Source organism: Eleutherodactylus coqui, chromosome 7 (genome assembly GCF_035609145.1).
Source record: "Eleutherodactylus coqui strain aEleCoq1 chromosome 7, aEleCoq1.hap1, whole genome shotgun sequence".
NCBI classification, from domain to species: Eukaryota; Metazoa; Chordata; class Amphibia; order Anura; family Eleutherodactylidae; genus Eleutherodactylus; species Eleutherodactylus coqui.
Genome location: NC_089843.1, coordinates 15,903,811 through 15,926,493, shown reverse-complemented (window position 1 = coordinate 15,926,493; position 22,683 = coordinate 15,903,811). Strand labels below are relative to the sequence as shown.

Below are 22,683 nucleotides of genomic sequence, written 5' to 3'. Positions count from 1 at the left end.
ACGGTATAAGGGGAACCTTTCCACTCTCATACCCGAAGAGGAAAGGGGTTCGAGAGTGATGCTATATCACAGGACCCTGGCGGACAAACTGATGGTAAAATTCCCATCCGACAGCGCTAGTGGCCGAAGGCGCAGTTCCGAGGGCCAGGTAGAAGGGGAGGCGCAGAGATCAGGCAGCATGTACATCACAGGCAGGGGAACATTCTCCAAGGCCTTTGCCTGCTTTATGGCTCCCCAGCAAGACTGTGTCACCGCTCCCCAGTCAAGGCTGAGTCGGCGGGAGCACTGTAAAAGGATGGTGAGGGAGTACGTAGCCGATCGCACGACCGTCCTCCGTGACGCCTCTGCCCCCTACAACTACTGGGAGTCGAAGCTGGACACGTGGCCTGAACTCGCGCTGTATGCCCTGGAGGTGCTTGCTTGTCCTGCGGCTAGCGTCTTGTCAGAGAGTGTGTTTAGTGTGGCTGGGGGAATCATCACGGATAAGCGTACCCACCTGTCAACCGACAGTGCCGACAGGCTTACACTCATCAAGATGAACAAAGCCTGGATTTCCCCAGACTTCTCTTCTCCACCAGCGGACAGCAGCGATACGTAAGCAATACGTAGGCTGCACCCGCGGATGGAAGCTACGTTCTCTCTCACCATCCAAAACGGGGACATTTCTGCTTCATCAATCTGTGTCTAATATTCCTCCTCCTCCTCCTTCTGCTCCTCCTCCTGAAACCTCACGTAATCACGCTGAACGGGCAATTTTTCTTAGGGCCACAAGGCTCACTCATATAATTTTTCTAAACAATTTTTATATGTTTCAATGCTCTTAAAAGCGTTGAAACTTTAACTTGAACCAATTTTTCGTTAAACTGGGCTGCCTCCAGGCCTAGTTACCACTTAAGCCACATTAACCAAAGCGATTAATGGGTTTCACCTGCCCTCTTGGTTGGCCATGGCCAAATTTTTTGATGTACATTAGTACTGTTGATACAGCAATTTTTGTGGGCCCTCGCCTACAGTGTAATCAAATGAATTTTTAGCCCACCTGCATTACAGCTGATGTTACATCCGCTGTGTTAGGCAATGCAATGGGATATTTTTGTGTATCGCCGGTGGGTTCCAGGGAGCCACCCATGCTGTAGGTGCACACGGAGTTTAACCTACATCTGTCCACTTGTAAAGAACCCCAGTCTGACTGGGGCATGCAGTGTGGGCCGAAGCCCACCTGTATTAAGCACGACATTACTACCTCAGCTGTGTTGGGCAATGCAATGGGATATTTCTATGTACCGCCGGTGGCTTCCTGGCACCCACCCATGCTGTGGGTCCACAGGGAATTATAAATGCATCTGTTTCCACTTGTAAAGAACCCCAGTCAGACTGGGGCATGCAGTGTGGGCCGAAGCCCACCTGCATTAAGCACGACATTACTACCTCAGCTGTGTTGGGCAATGCAATGGGATATTTTTGTGTATCGCCGGTGGGTTCCAGGGAGCCACCCATGCTGTAGGTGCACACGGAGTTTAACCTACATCTGTCCACTTGTAAAGAACCCCAGTCTGACTGGGGCATGCAGTGTGGGCCGAGCCCACCTGTATTAAGCACGACATTACTACCTCAGCTGTGTTGGGCAATGCAATGGGATATTTCTATGTACCGTCGGTGGCTTCCTGGCACCCACCCATGCTGTGGGTCCACAGGGAATTATAAATGCATCTGTTTCCACTTGTAAAGAACCCCAGTCTGACTGGGGCATGCAGTGTGGGCCGAAACCCACCTGCATTAAACATGACATTACCTCAGCTGTGATGGGCACTGCAATGGGATATTTTTATGTACCGCCGGTGGGTTCCAGGGAGCCACCCATGCTGTCGGTCCACAGGGACTTCACAATAGGGAGTTGTACCTGCCTGTGTCTATGAATTAAAAACCGCGGTCTGACTGGGGCATGCAGACACCTTGACAGAATGAATAGTGTGTGGCACATAGGTTCCCCATTGCTATGCCCACGTGTGCAGCTCCTGATGGCGGTGGCACAGGATTATATTTCTCATTGCTTCTGTACAGCATTGTGGGCTATCGCCCCACCCCTTTTAAAGAGGGTCGCTGCCTAGCCGTGCCAACCCTCTGCAGTGTGTGCATGTGGTTCCTCCTCATGGCAGACGCACTTCTAAATAGACATGAGTGTGGCGTGGCATGAGGGCAGCTGAAGGCTGCGCAGGGACACTTTGGTGTGCGCTGTGGGGGGGAGGGGGGGCGGTTGGGCAGCATTTAAGCCAGGAGAAGTGGCAGTGGAGTGTCATGCAGGCAGTGATTGTGCTTTGTTGGAGGTAGTGTGGTGCTTAGCTAAGGTATGCATTGCTAATGAGGGCTTTTCAGAAGTAAAAGTTTTTGGGAGGGGGGGGGCACTCTTGCCGCTATTGTGGCTTAATAGTGGGACCTGTGAACTTGAGATGCAGCCCAACATGTAGCCCCTCGCCTGCCCTATCCGTTGCTGTGTCGTTCCCATTACTTTCTTGAATTGCCCAGATCTTCACACATGAAAACCTTAGCGAGCATCGGCGAAATACAAAAATGCTCGGGTCGCCCATTGACTTCAATGGGGTTCGTTACTCGAAACGAACCCTCGAGCATCGCGATAATTTCGTCCCGAGTAACGAGCACCCGAGCATTTTGGTGCTCGCTCATCTCTAATTAAAAGTTTTTAAAAAAAACTCTTTTCCTGTTTTTAACATAAAACATACTAGTGTAGTAACGTAAAACAACCAATAATGGGAAAAATATGGTTGTCCCTCTCATCTGGAAAAGTTGTCCTAAACATGAGCACAACTGCACTAAACAACCGATCGGGGTGATGATGCATATTTTTCACTTTGAAAACTGCAAGCTCTTGTCCTGATGCACCATGAGAGCCGTCCTCAGAGCTCCAAAAATGGGTCAAGAATGGAAACCAGAAAATGACAGAACTTGGCTCTGCGTCCAAAAGGGCTACATGTTTCTAGCCTGGATTGGGATCTTCCTCAAGCCTGAAGAAGTCCCCAATCAGGGGTTCAAATGTGTCGCTCTTTTTATTTCTTGATTGATATGAAATGCTGTTAAGTTTTAAAGTGCTTTTCGGCAATGTGTGTGTTTTGGGATCAGCGCCGAGTTCTGTCACTTTCTGGTTACAAATCATATTTGTTCAGTACAAGCCCGATATATTAATATATTGCATTATTTATCCTAGATGGTGAATGTGGTCAGAAAAAAAACACATTGTGCCAGAATCGTGCTGTTGTAGTCATCTCATCTCAATTAATAAACTGTGGAGTCGGAGAAGCTACGTGACCATTCTGGTTGGTGCAGGAGGGTTGCTTGAAAGTGCTTCTGTGTTCACAGGGCCAGTAACGACATGTGTACTTAGCAGTATTTTATTAACATAATTATATTAATATAGTAATCAAGAAAAAATACAAAGAATCAAAATTAATTCTCATATATTGTTGCTCATGTGTTGGACACTGTTAAATCTGGAGTTACTACAACGTTACATCACTTTAAATACTTTAGAAGGAAAAAAGTCATATCAGAATATTGGAAATCCTGTGATTATCATGTAACTCGATCAAAGCATAACTAATGCTCATAAGCCATATTCTTGTAATGTGATATTTATAAGTTATAACTTAATTTTCTGCATTACTATATTTTTTGAGTTGAGATCTGTTTTTAGAAGCAGAATATACACTTTTGGAAAAAATATACAGCCAAGAACTCCAGCACAGGAGGTCAATATGGCAAATATCTCCACAACCACCATGTATTTCCCCCTGGTGCTCAGATAGGCCGGGATCATGGCGATCCAAACACTGCAGAACAGCAGCATACTGAAGGTGATGTACTTGGCCTCATTAAAACTGTCCGGTAATGTCCTCACCATGAAAGCCAGAACAAAGCTCATGGATGCCAGGAGCCCCATATAACCCAACATGGAGTAGAAACAGATATCTGAGCCTTCATTACACTGAATGATGATCTTCCCAGGATAAGTGTGATGATCAAACTCTACATATGGAGGTGAAACGAACAACCAAATAACACAAATAAGAACTTGTACAGAAGAACACACCAAGACAACATATTTAGATACTTTGAATGAGACGAACTTCACCAAGCAGCTGCCTGGTTTGGTGGCTTTGAAGGCGATGCAGACTGTGATAGTCTTGGCCAAAACAGAAGAAACGCCAATAGAGAATAAGATCCCAAATAATGTTTGCCTCAGTAAGCAGGTTATGTGAACTGGATGTCCAAGGAAGAAGAAGACACAGAGAAAGCCTAGGAAGATGGAGACCAGGAGGATGAAGCTCACAGTTCGGTTATTGGCCTTCACAATTGGAGTGCCCCAGTAATAAATGAAGAGTCCTGATATAAATAATGTGACAGCACAAAGAGATAAAGCAAGTGCTGAAAAAACATCAACCAAAATGTCCTTCTCATAAGATAGAAACTCATATAATTTGGGGACACATTTCACTTTCTTCTCATCAGGCCACTCTTCTTCAGGACATTTATGACAGATCTCACTATCTATAGTAGCATATATAAAATAGTAGATTTAGCATGCGGTATTCATATCTATATATATAGACAAGAGCCCTCACTGACTCGCTCACTGACTGACTCACTGACTGACTCACCACTAATTCTCCAACTTCCCGATGTCGTAGAACCATGAAATTTGGCATGAGCATGGATTATGTCCAAAATAGGAAAAGTTAACGGGTCCCAACTTGATTATTCAATTTTAAGTGCAAAAGAATTATCATCCAAACTTTAAGTACATAATCTAATTCTCTCACTTCCTGATGTCATAGAAACTTGAAATTTGGCACGAGCATTGATATGTCATAAATAGGAAAAGTTAATGGGTCACAATTAGAGATGAGCGAGCGTACTCACTAAGGCAAACTACTCGAGCGAGTAGTGCCTCGTGTGAGTACCTGCCCGCTCGTCTCTAAAGAATCGGGTGCCGGCGGGGAGTGGCGGGGATGAGCGCGGAGGAACGGGGGGAGATCTCGCTCTCACTCTTTCCCCCCCACTCTCCCCTGCTCACTTCCGCATCTCACCGCTCTCCCCCGCCGGCACCCGAATTTTTAGAGACGAGCGGGCTGGTACTCGCTCGAGTAGTTTGCCTTAGCGAGTACGCGCACTCATTTCTAGTCCCAACTCGATTATTCATTTCCGAGCACAAAAGAATTAGCATCCAAATTTTATGTACGTAATCTAATTCTCTCACTTCCCGATGCAACAAATAATTACACAAATTTTTACCGCACAAATGTGAAATTTGCCATGCCCATTCTTTGCGTACTAATTATTGGAAATTTAAAGGGTTGCAACTTGATTATGTAATGTAACTAATAACACACAGTTGTACTGCACAAACTTGAAATTTGGCATGACCCTTCCTATGTTATGTAACATATCTGTACCCCCAGTATATGAGACAGTTATCTTCTCAGCAATACAAAACGCATTTAGAAATATGAGTATATACTGACAGGAATAAGGCTGAAAGGCTGTAAAGTACAAAAGGAAGTGGACATGGACTGCTGGCATGGAGTGTGCCTTTAAGTATAACAAGGTGTTGCAACCTTCAGTCTGGGTAGGAAATTTGAATAAAAAGGGGCGTTACCTTTCAGGGTAAAAATGAGGAGTTTGTGAGGTGGCACATTCTGTGTAGTGGCATTTTCACATAAAGTCTGAAATAAATCTCTGTCCTATCTGCCTATACACTGAGAGGAATCTATCTGATCTGTGTGTTATGAGCAGCGTGTGAGAGGTGGACATTCTGTGTAGTGACATTTTCACATACAGTCTGAGATAAATCTCTCTCCTATCTGCCTATACACTGAGAGGAATCTATCTGATCTGTGTGTTATGAGCAGCATGTAAGAGGTGGACATTCTGTGGGGTGACATTATCACATACAGTCTGACATAAATCTCTCTCCTATCGGCCTATACACTGAGAGGAATCTATCTGAGCTGTGTGTTATGAGCAGCGTGTGTGAGGTGGCACATTCTGTGGGGTGACATTTTCACATACAGTCTGAGATAAACCTCTCTCCTATCTGCCTATACACTAAAAGAATCTAACTGGCCTGTATGTAATGAAAAATATCTCTTCTATCTGCCTATGCACTGAAAATCAGCAAGAAATACGATTTATGAGAGAGGGTTTTTTTTAAAAAAATATATAGAAATCTGCTGAAGTGATAAACCAAGGTCTCTCAGTTCAAGTATTCTGTTCATCTCAGTTTTAACAAGTGGTGATAACTGGCATGTTGACAGACAGGAGGCATCGCACAGTTATACTGCAATACTTTATCCGATATTTCAAGACTTACATGGCAGAAAAAACTTGCTTTCAATCTGGATTTGATACTATTGAAGCGCCTCCCACATGCCGCAGATTGAGCATTTGCATATCTTGGCAACACCTCCAACTTGCTTAATTTGCATAACTTAACAACTTGTCCTTCTTGGTGTTGGAATTTCAATGTAGAGCAGTGTATCTTAGTCAGATGTGAACCCAACCTTATTGCGCTTTGAATAAGCTGTAGCAACCCAAATGTAGTTGGGTCCCCATAATGGTGGCTGCATTAACCCCTTAACGACTGACCGTATGCCTTTTTATAATGTCCATTAAAGGGCTTTATTCTGTTGCAATTGCTTTTTTATGGTACTACATCAGAAGTCTGGCACGGGTCTCCAGTTCCATGGGGAGTGGTGCTTGGCTATTGGATAACAGCTTGGCACTTGCTCAAATGGAGCAGATAGGTGAAACCACCGATCCCCGCTGTTTAACCTTTTACATGCAGCGGGTGCTATGGCACTAGAAGGCTTGAATATGGCCTGAGAGCCTGCCAATTACGGTGGCCTACCAGCTCTATTGTAACACACTGTTAAACTAAAGTATAGCAGTGTATTATAAGAATGATAAAATATCTTGATATTCATCTCTCCTAGTGGGAAAAAAATAAAAAGTTATAAAAATAAGAAAAGAAAAAAATGTCAAAGCCCTACCTTTTCCCCTTTACCATGTGAATAAAAAAAAATTAAAATTACAAATCCGGTATTGCCACAATCGAAACCAAGAGAAAAAAGTTTGTGCATTTTTTAACCAGCATGGTGCTTATCAAAAACAACACGGCAAAATGTTGTCTATCTCACTTTACAAAAATCAGAATGAAAAGCGATGACAATGTTTTATGGCTCAAAGACAGTAAAATTATAAATTACAACACATCCTGCAAAAATATCCCTTGTATGCATTGCTGACAAAATAGGAAAAATGTTAGGGGTCTTTGAATGCAGGGAAAAAAAACCAACATTTTTTAAAACCATGTGAAAAGCTTGCAAACAATTTATACAAATTTGATATTGACTCAATTATACCGAGCTGCAGCAGTAATTGAACATTCCATTTATACTGAATGGTGAATACAGTTAAAAAAAATAGCAAATGCAATTTTTGTAAATCTTGCTTCTGGGAAAAAAGTGGAATAAAAGCAATCAGAATGTTAGGTGTTTTCCAAAAATGGGGTAAATGAAGACTAGAGCTCATCCTGCAGAAAAGAAGCCCTCATTGAGCTCCATTTATGGCAAAGTAAAAATGTTCTGGCTCTTGGAATGCTGCGACCCAAAAGGAAATATTTATTTTTAAAAAATGTGTTTTTTTGCGCACAAAAATATCAAACATAAAAAAACCTGCATAAGCAACGTATCGTCAGAAATGTGTTGATCTAATGAATACTTTTATTATGTTACTTATTTTGCACACTGAACGTCGTGAAAATGAAATCCAAAAAACAAAATGGAGGAATTGTGATTTTTATTTCCCCAATCCCCCTTAAAAAATTATCAAAACTTATACATTATATGTACATCAAAATGATGTAATTAAAAACACAACTTTTCACTCAAAAACAATCCCTCATATGGGTGTGCTAATGGAAAAATTAAAAACGTATGGCTGTAAGAATGCACTGATGAAAAAAAAAACAAAAAACAAGTTGGTAATAAAGGTGCAAACAGGCGTCGTCACTAAAGGGTTAATAGTCCTATAATTTATCGAGCTCTCTCAGACAAAGTATTATGTTATAAATGTTAAATGCAATTAAAGCCATTGTGGAGAATGGTGCCCACACTAATTGTGCATTTAGGCTGAATGATTATCATTCACAAAATCATTCAAACAAGCAAAACTGAATGATAATCGAGCCAACGACTGAACGGCGAACCAGAATCATGAGGTTCGTTGTTCAGTTTTAGCCGACATAAAAATCAGCGCCGGCTCGTGCCCTTGTCGGGCAATTTATATACTGATCGTTCACTGATGAATGTCAAACACTGGCAAATTATAAATGAAGCAGCAGCACTCCACAAGTAAAGCACCAATGGTACAAGGCATACAGGGCATGCAAAGATCAAAGAGGACCCGACTCCTAGGATCCAAGGAATACTTCATGGAATAGGTAGATCAAGCAGCATAGCCAAGTCTTTGAAAAATCAAAATTATTCCCCTCTATTGCTTCCAAAATACAGAAAAATGCAACGTTTCAACTCCTCAAGGGTCTTTGTCAAGGACCTCTGAGGGGTTGAAGCGTAGAATTTTTTCTGTATTTGGAAGCAATAAAGGAATAATTTTGGATGCAGTGATTTTCCAAAGACTTGGCTATGCTGCCTGATCTACCGATTCCATGAATGTGAAACACTGAACAATAAGTGAATCTTGCAATCTGAACAGGCGTCTCATGCGCGGACATCACCAGCTCATTCACTTGAGCAGATGAGACTCGTGAGGTTCTCCTTGTGTCTATAAGAGCCATTAGTTTGATGCCAAGTGTTTCCTCTGTACATTCCCTTTATGTTAACCTCTTGTTGTGCCGTCTGCTGTACATTTACGGCACTGTACAAGGTAATGAAAGGATAATCCTGGCAGAGAAATCTTCTCCCCATTGGATAGACACGATGAAGCCAAGAGACTTACTATTATAATTGCTGTACTGAAGTTCAGCTCTTCTGGGACATTTGTATCTCACTCACCCCAGACAGAATTTCTGTAGTTCAACCCGCCTCTTAAAAAGTTTGGCGCATCTTTTACTCCACCTTCCCGTTTACTAAGACTGATGTGAGAAACATTTGTTTTAATAAATTTTGCCTAAAGTATCAAAAAAGGAAGCAGATGGAATGATTTTCACCAAATGTACTAAAAGGCGCACAGTTCTGTCATGTTTTTACCTGACTGGCAGACAGTGAGAACTGAAATCTTCATCTGATATGACCAGGCGTAGAGTAGCACTTTGCATGAGCATTAACACAACTGTCCATTTCCATCACACCGTACTGTGAAATCCCACCTCTACTTGTGGGGGATTTTATTTTACCTATATCAGATAATTTTCAGCCTCTGTTCCTGTCTGCAGGTTAGTATATCCATGGTATGCAATATTCTTACCTGTTATATTGGACATTTCACCCTCAGAACATGGGACACAGTCATAGCAGCAGACATGATATCCTCCATTAGGACGTTTTCTGTATCCCGGAGAACATCGATCATTACAGCGAGACAGCGGCTTCTTGAAGAGAATAAATATGAACTGAAATACAGAGTGGTCCAAAGGTGTGGAGACACCAGAATTAAAGGAAAACAGTAGCTGGGGGGAAGCTGGTAGGGGACAAATCTGAGAGAGGCGATGCCAAACATAGTTGCCATTTTGAAAGCAGCCGTCTTGGAACCAAGTCAATATTTTCCAATTGAAAGTAGTGCATGTGATATATGTATCCGATAGAGAATTTTATGAGGAACCCAAATCTATATTTAAAGGGGTTCTGACATGAATAATTTTTTTATGCTTTAGCAGCCATTGTTCCCTGGTCTGCCTAATGGACCCAGGGAACCCATGGGTTAATGGCTGCTAAAGCATAAAAAGATAACACTTACCTGTTCTCCTGTTGTTGTTGACATCGGGGGGTCAGCTCCCGGCAGGCAGTCTTCTTCCTCCAGCAGCCGCGCCGCTCCGGGATCGCGCGCATGCGCAGTAGAGAGGTGCCCTCTGACAGGAGTCAGGACGGGCTGCGTCTCCACTGCGCATGCGCAGCACTCCGGAGTTCAGCCGGACGGACGGGCCGCCCACAGCAAGCACTGCTTGTGACGTGCTTGCTGTGAGCGGTCCGTTCGTTGACCTCGGAAGTGCCTGACGGACGGACCAGAGCAGGAAGCGGTCTTTTTGACCGCTCCTGCTCTGCTTTAAAGGCACAGAAGATGATGCCGGCTGGAGGGGACATGCCTGGCGATCGGGCCAGGCCAGGCAAGGTGAGTACAATTTTTTTTTTTCATGTCAGAACCCCTTTAAGTGCCATGTAGTTTATTCCTGAAACACCTCAGCAGAAATGCTTGGACAGGCATCCAGGATTGGGGTACTGTGCTTCCCAGGGATCAACACAATCTCTGCCCTCTCCTCGTGTGTAAATCTCACAGCCATATCTATCTGTAGCAAAGAGAAAATTGGAAATAACTTTGGCAGGAATAAAGCTCCGTCACATTAAATTTTGATCCCTCATTCTCTACCACTAGTCATCAGTTAGTATCATGTGTGTAACTGTGCATGTACACACCAAAACATAGGCCTGGATGGCCAACTTCCAAAAGCCTATGTAAAGATTAGTTAATCATTACCACCAAAACCCTATTAAAACCTACTCTATAGCCTCCCTGACATGTTTCACCTTGCGGAGTCCTCAGGGGGAACAACAACCAAGGCTGTAGTGGGCCGAGCGCTGAACTGATAACTCTTAAATAGGAAAGAGGCGGAACAATCTTTTGAGTAGCCAATCTAGACCAGAGACAAGGCAGCAGCAAATAACGATGTGAGAAAATCTTGACAGACGGTGAATGGTGCTATAGTTTGACCAATCCCATATCGGTGGCTCCACCAATCATAGTGTTTTTCCAGAGCATGCCCAGTGCAGAACAGGCGCGGCTATCTCAATAGAGCTTGTGCAGACTCACAAGTTATGTCCCTTTTTCATAGCCTGCTTATAATATTTTTCATATTGGAAATGTTGTTTTTTCTTGCAATGTTATAGTTGAAGTGTCGTGCCGGAGGAAGTAGTTTATAAATGTGCCTATAGTAAGGGGGTGTTAATTTACAAAAGAAAAAACGCTCCTGTTTGAGTGGGTCTGTGTGACTGGTGTGCATGATGTATGTGTATGGCTAGAGGTTTTTGTTTTTCCTTGTCTTTTTCTAGTATTAGTCCTCTGTCCTAGTCTGTCTCAGTAGGCGGGGCATTCCTTTCACCTTATTGACTTAAGCTACTGTCTGTACCATACACTATTATTTTTTTGGAGAGAGTGATGATTTTTCCACTCATCTCTTTATTTTTCCTGCCAGTCATCCTTCTCTATTTTGAAGTGTAGTTACAGTTTTGTATTCACTCTTTTACACAAGGAAGTAATGTTGATTCCACTTGCCTCATTCCTTTTGTCTGTGGAGAGAATAGTTATGCATGTGCTCCATAGCCATATTGGTGCATCCTGAATTCTGTTCAGCTTAGTAGAATTTCTCCTGGTTAGGCCAAACCAGTTTCATACACGCTTCAGAAAGTGACATTTGTTAGGTGGTCTCAGAACACCAGAAATGGGTTAATCTTATAGTAAAGTAACTAGGGGGTAGAAGCTGTGTTTATGGGTTTCTTCGACTATGCAGAGGCCTTAGGGCTTCTACCCAGAAGCTTTTTTTAATGCTGCGATATCGCTGCATTTTTTTCAATGGGACATTCTTATGTTAAAATTGCATTTCACAAAAATCACAAAAGCACAAATTTGCAATTTTCTGTGCAATGAATTTAACATTAGAAGTCCCATTAAATATCACAGCGTTAAAAAAAATGCTAGTGGGTAGAAGCCCTGAGGGTGAATTGGAGTAGAACACTGAGATATCCCTTCTCCAGATGATACACTCTGTATTAGAAGCGTCGGGGGCGGCTTATTATAAGTAGGGGGGAGCTGTAGTGGCCCAAAATATCTATCCCTGGTCCCTTCCATAAGTGCCATACATATCATGTCTTTAGAGTGTATGCACTTTGTAAACTGCCTTGTCTTTGTTATGTGTACTGCTCAGCTGCAGCAAGTAAGAGGTTAATGTCTGCGTAAGACTGGCAGATGTCTGTATCAATCATTGCCCTGTCCCGTGGTATGAGTGAGATTAAAAATGTGAGTGATTTAGGTGTGATTAAAGCCTATTCTTCTGGGTTCCTGAGAGTGCCAGCCTTATGAGGGTACCTTCAAACCTCATGTGGTAAAGATGGAAGAAGAAGAGCAGTTTCCTGAGGATGATATGCCTGGAACCATCTAAGAGAGAAAGAAAGAGAGTTTGAGAGTAAGTGTGAATAAGAAAAGGACAGGATCACCATGTAGAGGTACTGCCTTACTTGAGTGTCTGTGGAGGGACCCTACCCCTTGTCCTTCTCTGGAGAGTTCCTCTGCCATGAGCAGTTTCTGACAGATAACTTGGACTGCAGGACCGATGTCATGCTGTGCTTCCTCCCTGACCTCCAATCTACAGTTTTGCCTGCATGGCCATCTTTTACATTTGTGCTTTGTACCAAGTTTTCTGCAAGTAAAGTTTGCCAGGCCCTGACCATTCCCAGGGACCTAAGGTACTTAAAGTTACATAGTTGTGGAATCTTTTCTTTCTTATGCCAAAGGCCTATTACAGTGGTAAGGGAAAAGTGGTGTCACCCTTGACAACCTGTTATATATTTATTTGTTTATTGGTCATCCCTATTAAGGGGTGTCCTGGGAGAGGCCTAGTGGTGCTTGTGCCGACGTCATGTGTTATCCCTCCTGGAAGGAGTCTGGTAAATGCCACCATGACAAGTGCTGATCTTACCCTCCCAGCTACTCCAAATGAGTCTCTTGTCTCGAGTGGACCCTCTGGGTCACCACAAAAAAGCAACATATAATAGGTATTACCATGTTTATAACGATCCAAGCAACAAAGATATTTTGTTATTTGTTGCGCATGGTGAACACCGTAAAAATAATTTTAAAAAGTAATGTCAGAATTGTTTTATTTTTTTTGTTCACTTTCCAAAAAAATTTAATAAGAAGCATTTTAGCAGTCACATGTCCCTCAAACTGGTACCAATAAAAACTACAACTCTTTCTCAAAATACGAGTCCTCTCACAGTTCCGCTGCCAGGAAGATAAAAATATTATGGGTCTCAAAATGCAGCAATGCAGATTCAATTGTTTTTCTTTAAAGAGACTCTGTCACCATCTGTTTACACCCCTAATCGCACCCCCTCGCCCTCCAGCCAATGACTGAATGCTGTCAGAGTCCTCTTAAAAACATGATTTTATTGTGATAACATAGTAAAATATAAAGGTATCTGTATACACCTGGTATCACAGTAATCGTGCTGATCCAGATAAGAAAGTCATCATGTTCTTTTTTACAGAATGGTGAACAATGTAAGAACAAAACCGCAAAATTGTTTTTCTTTAAAGAGACTCTGTCACCATCTGTTTACACCCCTATCTGAGGGCAGCATAAAGTAGTGAGATGAACACTTATTACAGTGATGTGTCTGCTGTGCGGATCTCTGCAGGAGTTTGGGAGAAACCTGCCTTTTACGAAAGCAGCGCATACACAGAGGACTGGTTGAAGTAGTCCTGAGTATTCATGAGCTGCAGGCTAATCCCACCCCCTTGCCCTCCAGCCAATGACTGAATGCTGTCAGAGTCCTCTTAAAAACATGATTTTATTGTGATAACATAGTAAAACATAAAGGTATCTGCAAACACCTGGTATCACAGTAATCGTGCTGATCCAGATAAGAAAGTCATCATGTTCTTTTTTACAGAATGGTGAACAATGTAAGAACAAAACCGCAAAAGATTTTTGTAACTTCTGGCTGTTTTTTACATCTCTACCCCCCCCCCCCCCCCAAAAAAAAATGTAATAAAAGTTCTACAACACATTATATGTACCGCAGAGAGCAGTTATTAAAATTTACAACTCTCACACCCTCCCCCCCCAAAAAAAATTAAAAAAAATTAAAAATTGCTGTCTTATGGCTATGTCAACCAGTCATGGCTCTAGCAATGGAATGTTGAAAAGTGCTTTTTCGTTAAGTCAGAAAAGAGGCTGGGCACTGAGGGGTTAAATTTATCAACACACTTACTGTCACTTTAAAAAATGTATGTGATACAGATTTAGGGCTTTTACCAACTAGTGTTTTTTTTTTTTTTAATGCTGCAATATCGCTGCATTCTGGAACCGCATAACACAAAAATCGCAAGTTTGTGCTTTTGCAATTTCTGTGCGGTGCGATTTTAACATTCGAATGTCTCATTGAAAAAAAAGCAGCGATGTTGCAGCATTAACAAAAACGCTAGTGGGTAGGAGCCCTTATTAGTATTCTGAGGCAAAAATTTAATAGAGACTAAGTTAAAAAAAACGTCAAATTACAAAAAGAAAAGTACAAGCAGTTCCAGAAGAAGGATCAGCGACTGCTTAGGGCCCTCTTATACAGGATGACGTGTCCGGTGTAGGGGCACAACAAGACCCCCCCGCTCCTGCACAGGAACGCTTCTTGCTCGGTGAATGGAGGTGGAGAGCCCGCCTGCCTTCATCCACAATAATCAGCCAGTCGTCCATAGATAACTAACCGCACATTTGTTGTTCTGTTTTCTGCTTGCAGAAATTGACAAATGACAATTAGAGATGAGCGAGCTTACTCGTCCGAGCTTGATGCTCGTTCGAGTATTAGGGTGCTCGAGATGCTCGTTACTCGAGACGAGCACCACGCGGTACTCGTATCGATTAAACGAGCACTGACCATTGAATTCAATGGAGCCGGCAATACAGCCGGCTCCATTGAAAGCAATGGGCTGCCGGCGAACGCGGGATGAGTGACTGCTGCCTCTCATTGGCTCAGCGCAGGGACCAATCTGATTGGTCCTGCTGAGCCAATGAGAGGCAGCAGTCACTCACCCATTCATAAATTCATGAATGGGTGTGTGAGTGAGATCTGCCTCTGATTCGTCAGGCTGTGACCAATCAGAGGCAGCTGATTCAGCAGGCGGGGATTTTAAATCCCCGGCTGCTGAATACTACTCACAGCTGTTCAGAGCAGTTCAGGAGGACTGCCGCCGGCCGCGCTGAACTCCGTCTGCCGGGACCAGGTGAGTATATTTTTTTTTTTTATTTTTACACATTTCTGGATGAATTGCAGGGAAGGGCTTATATATTTAAGCCCTTCCCGACAATTCATCCCGCGCTCGCCGGCAGCCCATTGCTTTCAATGGAGCTGGCTGTATTGCCGGCTCCATTGAATTCAATAGGCTAACATCGTTCTTCTCTGCCACAGCTGTTACAGCTGTGGCAGAGGAGAGCGATCTTTATGCTGACAGTGCGGGGGGGGGGGGGGGGGTCTCACTCTTGCCACTATTGTGGCTTAATAGTGGGACCTGGGAACTTGAGATGCAGCCCAACATGTAATAATAATAATAATAATAATAATCTTTATTTGTATAGCGCCAACTTATTCCGCAGCGCTTTCAGGCATGGATAAATGCAAAACAATACAACAATTACAATATAAGGTACATTGGGTTAGACACAAATGGGTTGAGGGTGGTACAGGAGGTGCAGGGGGTGGGGAACACAGGCAATAGGAAATATTATGTACAGATCATTTATCAGAAGGCAAACAGGGTGGAGCACCATAGGGAGGGGCGAGGGACTAGGTCAGGAGATTTGGTATGCTTCCCTGAAGAGGTGCGTTTTTAAGGCACGTCTGAAATTTCGTGCATCGGGAATTGTCCGGATGCCTTGGGGTAGAGCATTCCAGAGGATGGGTGCTGCTCTAGTGAAGTCCTGTAGGCGAGCATGAGAGGTTCGTATTGCAGGGGTGTTTAGTCTGAGTGTGTTAGCCGATCGGAGTGAGCGGGCTGGGTGGTGTACTGACAGTAGGGAGGCGATGTATGGTGGCGCAGCGCCATGCAGAGCTTTGTGAGTGAGGTAGAGGAGTTTAAATTTAGTTCTGCAGTGGATGGGCAGCCAATGCAGCGACTGGCATAATGCAGAGGCTTCTGAATAACGACTGGATAGAAAAATGAGTCTAGCTGCTGCATTTAGTATGGATTGGAGCGGAGCGAGTCTAGTGCGGGGGAGGCCAATGAGTAGCGAGTTGCAGTAGTCAAGCCGGGAGTGGATGAGCGCAACCACGAGCGTCTTTAGCGTGTCCGTGGTTAGGAACGGACGTATTTTAGCAATATTTCTGAGGTGCATGTGGCATGTTTGGGCCAGAGATTGGATATGGGGGGCAAAGGAGAGGTCAGAGTCCAGTGTGACCCCAAGGCATCGGGCATGCCGTCGGGGGGGTTATGATGGTGCCAGACACTGGAATGGAGATGTTGAGGGGAGGTTGGTTAGAAGGTGGAAAGACAAGGAGGTCAGTTTTAGAGAGGTTTAGTTTGAGAAAAAGGGAGGACATAGTGTTAGAGACAGCGGACAGACAGTCGGTGATATTTTGGAGGAATGGTCCAGAGATCTCACGAGAGGAGGTGTATAGTTGGGTGTCGTCAGCATAGAGATGGTATTGGAGGCCGAATCTGTGGATGGTTTGTCCAATTGGGGCAGTATAGATAGAGAAAAGAAGGGGACCAAGGACCGAGCCCTGGGGTACCCCGACAGCGAGAGGAAGTGGAGCAGAGATCGAACCAGCAAAGGAAACACTGAAAGAGCGGTCAGAGAGGTAGGAGAACCAGGAGAGAGCAGTATTCTTTAGACCAATAGAGTGGAGCATAGTGAGAAGGAGATTATAGTCGACAGTGTCAAATGCAGCAGACAGGTCAAGGAGGATTAGTAGAGAGTAATCACCTCTCGACTTTGCAGTCATCAGGTCATTTGTTACTTTTGTAAGGGCAGTTTCGGTCGAGTGTAGAGAGCGGAAACCAGACTGGAGGGGGTCGAAGAGTGAGTTGTCAGAGAGAAAGCGAGTAAGCCGGGAGTAGACCAGGCATTCCAGTAATTTGGAGATAAAGGGGAGGTTTGAGACGGGTCGGTAGTTAGCAGCATTAGTCGGGTCCAGGGTTGGTTTTTTAAGCAGAGGGGATATAATGGAGTGTTTGAATGAGGAGGGAAAAGTGCCAGAGGTTAGGGAGAGGTTGCAGATTGTGGTAAGGTGAGTAATGAGAGCTGGGGAAAGGGAGCGGAGGAGGTGAGAGGGGAGAGGGTCGCTGGCGCAGGTGGTAGGGCGGGCAGTGGAAAGGAGCCTGGAGACTTCTTCCTCTGTCGTTGGTTCTAGCGTAGATAGTGAGTAGGTGCTGGGTGCAATGCTGATGAAGCTGGGATCAGGGCTAACCATGCAGCTTTCAGAGATTTCTTTTCGAATGTGGTCGATTTTTTTATTTGAAATAGGCAGCTAGTTCTCCAGCAGTCAGGTCTGTCGCAGGGGCCTGTTCCTTGGGGCTGAGGAGGGAGTGAAAGGTCTCAAAGAGTTGTTTGGGGTTGTGGGATAGTGAGGAGACAAGGGAGGTGAAATAAACTTGTTTGGCATGGTGAAGGGCTAGGTTATACATTTTAAGCATGAATTTGAAGTGGAGGAAGTCTGCTGGCAGCTTTGACTTTCTCCACAGCCGCTCGGCGCACCTAGAGCACCGACGGATGAAGCGTGTTTGGGACGTGAGCCAGGGTTGCCGTGGTCTACGTTTGACAGCTCGCGTCACGAGCGGTGCCACTTCATCCAGGGCACGGCTGAGGGTGGTGTGGTAGTATTCGGCTGCCAGGTTAGGGCAGGGGAGGCGAGAGATGGGCGATAGGGAGGACTGAATAGCTTCGGCAAACTGTTTAGTGCGGACAGACTGGAGGTTCCTAGAGGTGCGATAGATAGGAGGGTCAGGAGAGATGCTAGGGTGCCTGATGGAGAAAGAGAGAAGGTTGTGATCCGAGAGTGGAAGTGGGGAGTTAGTAAAGTGAGAAGCAGAGCAGAGACGGAGGAAAACTAAATCGAGAGTGTTACCATCTCTATGAGTGGGGGAGTCAGAGATTAGCGATAGGCCAAGGGAGGAGGTAAGTGTTAAGAGCCGGGAGGCAGATGAGGAGCTAGAGTCGTTAGTAGGAATGTTGAAATCACCAAGGATGAGGGTTGGGATTTCACAGGATAGGAAGTGGGGGAGCCAGGCAGCAAAGTGGTCTAGAAACAGGCGGGTAGGACCTAGGGGGCGGTAAATAACTGCAACACGCAGAGGCAGTGGGCGGAAGAGTCGCAGGGTGTGGACTTCGAAGGAGTGAAAGGTAAGCGAGGGAGCTGAGGGAATGACCTGGAAGGTACAGTTTGGGGAGAGGATGATGCCTACTCCTCCACCGCGTCTGTCATCTGATCTGGGGGTGTGGGAGAACTGCAGGCCATCATAGGACAATGCAGCGGGGGAGGTAGAATCGGACTGCTGTATCCAGGTTTCCGTGAGGGTGAGCAAGTTCAAGTGTTTACTGGTGAAAAGGTCATGGATAGTTGGGAGTTTGTTACACGCAGATTGGGAGTTCAATAGGGCGCATTTGAATGGGGCAGGGGGGGGCATTTTGGTAGAGAACAGTATGGGGTGGGCCTGGGTTGGGGGAGATGTCCCCTGCAGCTAGGAGTAGCAGAGTAGCAAGGGTGAGCACATGGCTAGGGGATTTGTGTGGGTGTCTGAGGTGTTTCTTTGCAGTATTAGGGGGTTGAAGGCGTCTTAGGAAGTTGAACAGTGCATGGGAGCCATACATAGGTGAGGAGAGGAGGGAAGGGCTGATGTGGATGGAGTGTGTTGGGGCTGGGCGTTGGAAGAAAGTGTGAAGGCTTGAAAAGAGGATAGTGAAGGAGATCAGTGCTAAGAGGAGAGTATTTCCCTCCAAGCTTTGGGCACTTGTGCATGTTACCTGTCTCCTGCACTGTCGAACTGCGCTGTATAACTGCATCATTCAACAGCAAACACTTGTTGCTGGACACATCAGGTGAGGCTGCCTCAGGGGAGGCATGGAGGGTAGAACTGACTTTAAAGTTCTGGCTATAGGACTTCAGCTGGGAGTGGCTTGTTACATTTCACTAGTCAACCAGCTGACCCCACCTTTAGATGGCTAATGAACAAGATGGGGGGGGGGGGCGCTTTATTGCCCTCTTACAAAAACAAACTGTCCAGCAACACTAAGATGGGACAGGGAGAAAACTATTTGGGGGAGGTGATGAGGAAAATACATATAGTACAAATAGAGTCAATTCGATGTAGCCCCTCGCCTGCCCTATCTGTTTCTGTGTCGTTCCCATCACTTTCTTGAATTTCCCAGGTTTTCACAAATGAAAACCTTAGCGAGCATCGGCGATATACAAAAATTCTCGAGTCGCCCATTGACTTCAATGGGGTTCGTTACTCGAAACGAACTCTCGAGCATCACTGAAAGTTCGACTGGAGTAACGAGCACCCAAGCATTTTGGTGCTTGCTCATCTCTAATGACAATTCATCTGCTTCTTGTTCATCGTCAAATCAGGCGAGGCATGAATTTACTGAATTTACACTGAATGATAATCATCTAGATTCCCAATGGATGCAAAAATCTGATGATATATCGGCCTATGTAAAAGGGCCCTTACAGAGAAGATTAGTATGAGCTGTGATGGCCGGTTTCACTTACTTGGCCTTTTTTCCATGTGATAGAATATTTGAATCTTATCTGCTGATTCCCTTCTGATGTTTTCTCCATGATGGTTATGGGTTTGCTTGTGAAGAGAAACTTATCGCTGATCTTGGTTTTGTGGAGAATCCAGTTTACTACGCACAACTGACAGTGCACTTGACCTTTGTCATTAAAGGTAATCTCCTCTCCATAGGGATTTATGTAATTGACGTATTTCATGTATTTGTTAAACTGCAAAAAAGGGATAAAGATGTTGTAACACCCGAATGCGCTTACAGTTGGTATGGCCGGAGGCCTTTACTTGTCACTGTGACACCACACTGTATTTGGACACTCTGGATGATGATGACGCAGAAATAACGGAGACCAGTCCAGTATAGCTTAATAAACTGAGAGTGAGCAGTTTTACTAACTTTGGTATTGGCAAACAACAGGTTAACTTTACAACTTTCTGTGGAGGTCTTTATCGCTGGTGAACAGGGACGCAATATAAGACAGGCAAGATACAATAAGATACATTTGATGATTTGCTGGTTTCCAATGCTCTCTCTATTATTTAACCGAAGACTGATTTACTATACAAATTTCCCCACAAGTGAAATTAGATGAACAAATGTAAGTTTGCTTTAACTGAAGGTCTATTTGTGAAGCGGAGAGACTAGTGACTATATGCTAATCCTGGCTTTGATTTCACCGGGTAGCTGTAACTTGCTGTTTCATAAAGATGTGCCTCGGAAAGGGTCTTCTGGAACTCTGCTGTAGAATAGCAAGGGAGCAGGTTGTTCATCGCACTCTACCTTGGCTAGGAATAACTTACTAAATACTCCTCCTCGCCGACTACGGGAACTGCAACCTCCTCCTTAATCTCTCCTGGCTGAGTATGCTAACTGCTCTGCATCACTTCCTTTTATCCCTTTATCTCTACCTGCCCACTTGCACAGGGACTTGTATGTTTTCTGCCTTTGGGACTTTGCAGCAGTGAGATTAAACCTGAATTTCAGCCAATGAGAGGCTAGCTGATGTCAGTGATGAGCTCTAGCAGAAGGGGAGACACAGGGTCTCTTCCACAGACGGCACCTTCTGTATCCGGGGAAGGCATACAGACAGGTGAGACAGGACAAGTGTGCTGCTATTGTCCTGTAGTGCCAGATGGGCCACTACAATGTGAAATTTTGTACAACACCATTTACTATAGGATTGACTATAGTTATTATCACAGACAGACCTCTGGACTAAGAATGAACCCACAACATCACTGCTGGATTTGGCTTAGGCCGCAGTCAGATGACTGTCTTTTTTAGCGCATGTATAGGTGCGATAAAAGATAAACTCTATTTGAACTAATGCTTTCCAATGAAAGGGGTCACATGTACGATTTTTACATGCGCAAAAAAATTGCACCTGCAAAAGATAGGACAGTGTCACATTCATTGAATGGCTGAGCACTGGCTCTGATTGGTCACAGTGCTCAGTCAAACAGATGCAGCGCTTTCAGGAGGCAGTTATTTTTCAATCCTTGGGCAGAAGAGATGCTGAAGAAGACTGACAGGGACCTTGAAGAAGACAAGCCAGAAATTACAGCACTTCAAAGGTGATGTATTATTATTCTTTTTTCTGCAGCAAGGGATTTTTTCAGGGTAGGGCTTATATTTCAAGCCCCTTCCCCCCTGAAAATCCTCCTGAAGGGGGTTGCCTTCATCCTATCGCTTTCAATGGGGTGGAAGCAGCACCAGCCCAATTGAAAGCAATGGAATAGCATCACACTCCTCTGCCACAGCTGTAATAGCTGTGGCAGGGGATTCCTTAATGCCCGCAGGGAGTCCCCTAGTTTTTTTCTTTATTTAGCCGAGTAGAAGTTTATATAAGCCAATAAAAGACAGGAAGTTAGGTAATTCAGGTTGTGTGCTGATAGGCCATTCTCATAGGGAGGTATTTGTGTGGTAGCTGTGAGATCATTCACCCGGGAGGAGCTTCCCTTGAGCATGCTCTATTCATTCTTGACGTGTTGTCCGAAGGAAATGCTTCCTGTGTTTCTCTCCAGCCAACCATTTCCTGTCCCTTTACACAAGGACATTCCTGGATAAGTTTTCAACTGGTTAAAAACCGGTTTGACCTGCTTTTGGACACAAAGCACTGCTCCTTCAATTCTTGTGGAGGTGGGGGGGGGGGGCGATGTTCCCTTCCCCCAAAGGTTTAGTTGAAAGACACAATATAGCATCTTCACGGCTGATAAAAATACAGAAAATACAGACAAGATGGTGAACCTCTCAGCCATCTCCCACAATGAGCAACTTAAATCTGCCCACATAAGGGACAGTTCATCTACGTATGTGCAGCTGACAACCGCATGGCACTTGTGCAAGACTTGGCAGAGCTACATGTGTCTGAGAAGGCAAGACAAGCAGACTTGGGGGACGAATAGGCAGCTATCAGGGCTGGCACACAACCAGACCACTCTGACTCATTTACATACAGCACACCACCAGACTACTCTGCCTCATTTACATATGGCACACAACCAGACTACTCTGCCTCATTTACATATGGCCCACCACCAGACAACTTTGCCTCGTTTACATATGTCACACCACCAGACTACTCTGCCTCATTTACATACGGCACATGGCAACTTTAAGCTCAAATTACTGAGGTATGCATTTCTTATCAGATAAACTAGGTTCTATTTAAAATCTCTCTATATAAAATAGAATGTATGTATGAATGTAGTAATAATAATAATCTTTGTATAGCCCCAACTTATTCTGCAGCATTTTAAAGCACATAAGAACGCAGACAATACAACAATTACATGTGATAAACAATCAGTTTAAAACAAATGGGGTAAGGGTGATACAGGAGATATAAGGATGGGGGGGAAATCAGGCATGGGGGAACACAGGCTGTACGAGAGTTACATATGGAAATTAATTATTAAGAAGAAACAGGGAAGAGGTGGTAA

At 44.4% G+C, this 22,683-nt stretch overlaps 1 protein-coding gene across 1 annotated transcript in view; it reads right to left on the bottom strand.

Annotated features, from left to right (window-relative positions):
* LOC136573413 (vomeronasal type-2 receptor 116-like) overlaps window positions 1-22,683 on the bottom strand; it is a 59,643-nt gene that overhangs the window by 10,888 nt on the left and 26,072 nt on the right. The window contains exons 3-5 of the mRNA XM_066574705.1: window positions 19,722-19,955; window positions 9,496-9,640; window positions 3,677-4,395 (exon numbers count right to left, since the gene is read on the bottom strand). Of these exons, the coding sequence (XP_066430802.1) occupies window positions 3,677-4,395; window positions 9,496-9,640; window positions 19,722-19,955 (1,098 nt within the window). The remainder of the gene's footprint in view (window positions 1-3,676; window positions 4,396-9,495; window positions 9,641-19,721; window positions 19,956-22,683) is intronic.